The sequence below is a fragment of the Arachis ipaensis genome, chromosome B10 (genome assembly GCF_000816755.2).
Source record: "Arachis ipaensis cultivar K30076 chromosome B10, Araip1.1, whole genome shotgun sequence".
Lineage (NCBI taxonomy): Eukaryota > Viridiplantae > Streptophyta > Magnoliopsida > Fabales > Fabaceae > Arachis > Arachis ipaensis.
Window position 1 is genome coordinate 4,088,444 of NC_029794.2, and position 4,527 is coordinate 4,092,970.

At 38.0% G+C, this 4,527-nt stretch overlaps 2 protein-coding genes across 2 annotated transcripts in view; one reads left to right on the forward strand and one right to left on the reverse strand.

Annotated features, from left to right (window-relative positions):
* LOC107621546 (homeobox-DDT domain protein RLT1) overlaps nt 1-2,145 on the forward strand; it is a gene marked incomplete in the record, with an annotated part of 9,781 nt that extends 7,636 nt beyond the window's left edge. Inside the window, 4 exon segments of the mRNA XM_016323569.2 lie at nt 1-266; nt 370-474; nt 563-826; nt 1,075-2,145. Of these exon segments, the coding sequence (XP_016179055.1) occupies nt 1-266; nt 370-474; nt 563-826; nt 1,075-1,854 (1,415 nt within the window).
* LOC107621549 (dnaJ homolog subfamily B member 1) lies at nt 2,196-4,010 on the reverse strand. The gene is made up of 3 exons (XM_016323579.2): nt 3,670-4,010; nt 3,067-3,515; nt 2,196-2,829 (listed from the first exon to the last, which is right to left on the reverse strand). Exons 1-3 carry the CDS (start codon nt 3,832-3,834, stop codon nt 2,403-2,405), a joined length of 1,041 nt encoding a protein of 346 aa, XP_016179065.1. The 5' UTR covers nt 3,835-4,010; the 3' UTR covers nt 2,196-2,402.

Consider the following 4,527-nt stretch of genomic DNA (forward strand, 5'->3'; position numbering starts at 1 on the left):
GCTATAATTCATCAATATTATGTGCAACAAAATATGGGAAAAAGAGATGCAAACCTCTGGTGGACGTTTGTGACCTCTGTCTGCAACCTTATTTTGTTGAGGACTCCCACTGTAAATCCTGCCACAGGACTTCCGCTACAAATAATGGATTTAGTTTTACTAAGCATGCATTTCATTGTGGAGACAAGTTACACAAAAATGTTTCTATGGAATCTTCTCTTCCCTTGCGGACAAGATTGCTTAAGGTTCTGTTTGCTTGTATTGAGGTGAGTTGATGATAACTTTGCATTGTTAGAAGTTGCTTCCCCGTTAAATTGTTAATGGCATCATAAAGTTAGGAGTATACTGTATTTACATTTGGAGTTACAGGCATCAGTTCTCCCCGAAGCATTTGGAACAATTTGGACGAATGATGCTAGGAAGCATTGGGGTGTGAGGTTGAGCAAATCATCCTCTGTTGAGGAGCTTTTACAGGTTCAGTTCTTAACAGTTTTATCTTCTGTATATTTGCATCATTTTAAAATTGGCAATCAACCCCGGACATTAACAACTCATTTTTCAGATATTGGCCTTGTTTGAGAAAGCTCTACGGAGAGATTTTCTATCATCAAACTTCTCTACAACAGATGAACTATTGGGACTGAGCAATATGGGTGGTAATGCTTCACTTACTTCCACTGATCCTGAATCGGTAGCTGTACTTCCATGGGTTCCACAAACTACTGCAGCAGTGTCTCTCAGGCTTCTTGAGATTGATTCATCTATCAATTATGTACATCTTGAGATACCTGAGCCATGCAAAGAGAAAGAAGCGAAAGAGTACATCGTGAGTTTCTCTCATTTTTCAATTTTAGTAGACTGTTTTGAGTCCCTACTTTGATAATAGGATGAAGTTCTCTTGAAAGTTTGATCTATTTTTCTATAATGCAAGAAATACAGTGGATACTAAATCTTTCCTTAAACATATGATCCTGATGTTTTACTTTTTACTTTTGAGCATGTGGGTGGAGGGCAGGAGATCTTTTATGACATGTAATGAAACTCAGAAGCATCTAACTCGCTCTTTCTTTCTAGCAGAAGCTTCCTTCAAGATATACGTCCTTCAAATGCAATAGAGAGGTTGAACCAGCAGAGTTAGGGCATGGTGAATTCATTAAAGATAAATCTGCTTCAAAGAAAATTGTTCGAAGTGGTAATAAACGTGGACGAGGGTCTAATGATCAAGGACGGGGTAAAAAGATGTCTAAAAGAATGTACAGTTCCAAACGAGATACTGGCCGCCGAAATGTAAAGGTCAATGAGAATCTAAGTGACAAGCTAAAACAGCAGGGACGAGTACTACAAGGATCAGCTGGTGGTCGTGGTCGCCGAACGGTAAGGAAACGGAGAGTGGAAAAGAGAGCTGTTGAAGATTTGTTGCTGGGCCATACCGCAGTGAGTCATAGCCCCAATATTGACAGAGAACCATTGAGAAGATTTGATGAGGAGTGGGATGGTGAAAGGGCAAGTCCCATGACTCCCGTCCACATTGAAATTGATGACAATAGCAACAGTGCTGAAGAGGTGGAATCTGATGACAACGGCCAAGCAGTAGAATATGATCAAGGTAACTGGGAGGTGGGTTATAATGGCATTCCCGCCAACAGTTGGGGTAGGGACTTTGCTGGAATGAGTGATGAAGATGCGGATGCTTTTGAAGATGACAATGACAACAACAATGACAACGGCATTGAAGAGAACGAAGAAGAGGATTCGGAAGCAGATGTTATGAGTGAGGGTTCAGATGGCATGGCACATAGGGTCATAAATGAAGAAGGCTCAGACTCATCTGAATCTGAAGATTCCTATGATTAGAACATCCATTTAGTTGATCGAAGGAATATGATTTGCATCTCAAGGCTGTATTACATTTTTTCGATATTGCAGCTTCGCAAGAACCTGAGCTCCAAGTCATGTTGCTTGAAGAGTTAGTAGCTGAGTAGATTTATAGTGGTATATGATCCATGCAGAATGGATCCCTGTATTTTTAAGCATGTTGAAGCAGAGGGCCCTGGCAGCCAGCCTCATTTTGTTTTTGCTCTTCTGTTATTGGCCCTTGTAATAGACACTCAATTGATTAATAAATCTAATTACACCTTGATTATCTTTTTGTTGCTTGGACTAGTTACTAAATGAAATTACTGTATGAACTGTAATTTCAGAGTGTAATGCTTCCATCTTCAATCTAACATTGTAGGGTTTTATTTGCATGGATGATATTACAGTAACACAGCAATCACAAACCAAACCCATCTAAAATGCAGGACTAAAAGGGAGAAAAAGAAGAATGGGAACAAAAAAAAAAAATATAAGACTATTATTATACACAACATATACTCTGCAATTGTTGCACCCGAACTTTCCTAGTTTTGATTTTCTGCCCCAGCATCAACCTTGTCTGTGACTAGTATGTTGAACTTGATCCTAAGGTCACCCCTCTTTGAAGGATCCTTTGGAAACGGCATACCTTCTCCTGCAACCACCTCTTCATAGTTTGGACTAATCACATTGTTTACAGCAATGGTCAGATCCCTGCCATCTAGAGTTGTAAGATGGACAGTGTAGCTTGATTGTGCTTCAGCTTCGGTAAGTGATATCTCTTCTGTGACAACCAAATCATTACCGTCTCTTGTAAACACATTGTGAGGCTTCTCATCAATGATGAACACAATATCTGCAGCAATTACATTTGGCTGCTGGTTTCCTTTCTCCTGGAATGTGACTTTTGTTCCCTTTTTCCAGCCAGGTTTGATTTCAATGGTCAAGATTTCCTCCACATGAATAACTTTCCTGCAAGTAACAAGTCAAAACGACGAATTAGTTTTCCTTTTAGTTTCAGATTCGTTCAGTATAGAAGAACAATCCAGCTAAACTCAACTAAATAATTATACAACTATGAACTATCTAAAGTTGGAAACATGTACTTTCTTACCTTAAACATAAAACTAAATTTTTGAGTCCAAAACAATAGGACTCACTTTCTATTCATGAAATTTACCAGAGAAGACAGTTCAATCATAAACTTACCCACTTGCATCCACAACTTCCCTTGAAATCTTCATCTTTTTGGTAGTGCCCTTGTAGAGTTCCTCAAGGGTGCAAAGTAGTGTGTTTTCAATGGGAGGAGCCCTGCGTGGACTTTGATTCATGGGTGTGGCTTCTTCTCTAGCTGAACTGAACATGTCACTGCCAAATATTCCACCAAAGGATCTTGACACCCAAGATCCACCATAACCACCCCTCATGCCCCTTCCCCTTCCCATTCCCATTCCTCCATAGGGGCTTGAAGATCCAAAAACTTCAGCAAAGATGCTTTCTGCATTTCTGGGGTTGAACCTAAACATTGTTGGTCCATCCCCACCATGGAAGAATGAAGCTCCACCACCACCACCACCACCAGGAGGTTGTCTTTTCCCTTTAAGGACATCTTCTCCATATTGATCACAAATTGCTCTCTTATGCGGATCACTTAGAACCTTCAACAAAACCAATATACCAACTCAGAATTCTATCTATTCATAGCATCAAACTCCAGAGGTTTTAAAATCCCTAATAATCAACATCAATGATCATGATTACTGAGTATCTAGCAATTCAAATCTAAGAGGCTTGAAAGAAGGTGTACCTTACCTCATAGGCTTCAGAGATCTGTTTGAATTTAGTCTCAGCATCTTTGTTGTTGGTTGGATTCTTATCAGGGTGCCATTTCATGGCAAGCTTTCTATAAGCTTTCTTCAAGTCTTCATCTGTGGCAGTTCTCTCTACCTCCAAGGTCCTATAGTAGTCCAACCCCATATCAATTCCGATTTCTTCTCCTTTTTTTTTCTCTCTTCTAAGAGGTCTTTCCTTTGTTGTTGCTCAAGTGTAGCTATATTTTGTTCTCTGTTATTGTTATTATTATTATTGTGTTTTTGACATCAAATTTTCTGACGGTTGTTTTTAATCTATTCTTCATCTAGTTACTTTAGTCTTTAGAACTTAAGTCCAATTTAAACAAACAGTTTAATTGAACTCTTTTTAAAAAAATAATTTTATTTTAATTTTTTTCTAAAACTTTTCAGCCTCTTTCTTAAGTCCTAGTAATATGCTCATCATGATGATAAGATAAAATAATAATTGTTGGATATCATTGTATTTAAAATTGTTTTTAAGTATCCATGTGATGCACGGGTGGAAAAAAGATGGGATAGCCGATAACGTTCAGTGAGAAACACTGAAACACAGTAGGATTGTAGGAACGGAATGCAACTCTTTTTCCTCGTTTTCTTGCTTTCCTTATTTTTTTTTTACGGTTTCGCTACGTTACTAACAGCATTTCTGTCAATTTCTGTCAACTTTTATGTATAATTGTGTTTAATGAAAGTATCTTCATGGATGTGTCTAATAAAAATGTCTCTTTTATGACTGTGTTTAATAAAAATGTCTTTATAGATATATTTTCTGGATGTGTCTTTTTATATATGTGTTTAAAATATAATTTGTTTGATT

What these genes read in the sequence shown, in the direction of transcription:
- LOC107621549 (XM_016323579.2), bottom strand. Translation starts at nt 3,834, where the DNA reads ATGGGGTTGGACTACTATAGGACCTTGGAGGTAGAGAGAACTGCCACA. An exon ending in AGATCTCTGAAGCCTATGAG is followed by an intron (nt 3,516 to 3,669) that starts GTAAGGTACACC and finishes GTTTTGTTGAAG; the next exon opens with GTTCTAAGTGATCCGCATAA. An exon ending in GAAGTTGTGGATGCAAGTGG is followed by an intron (nt 2,830 to 3,066) that starts GTAAGTTTATGA and finishes TGTTACTTGCAG; the next exon opens with GAAAGTTATTCATGTGGAGG.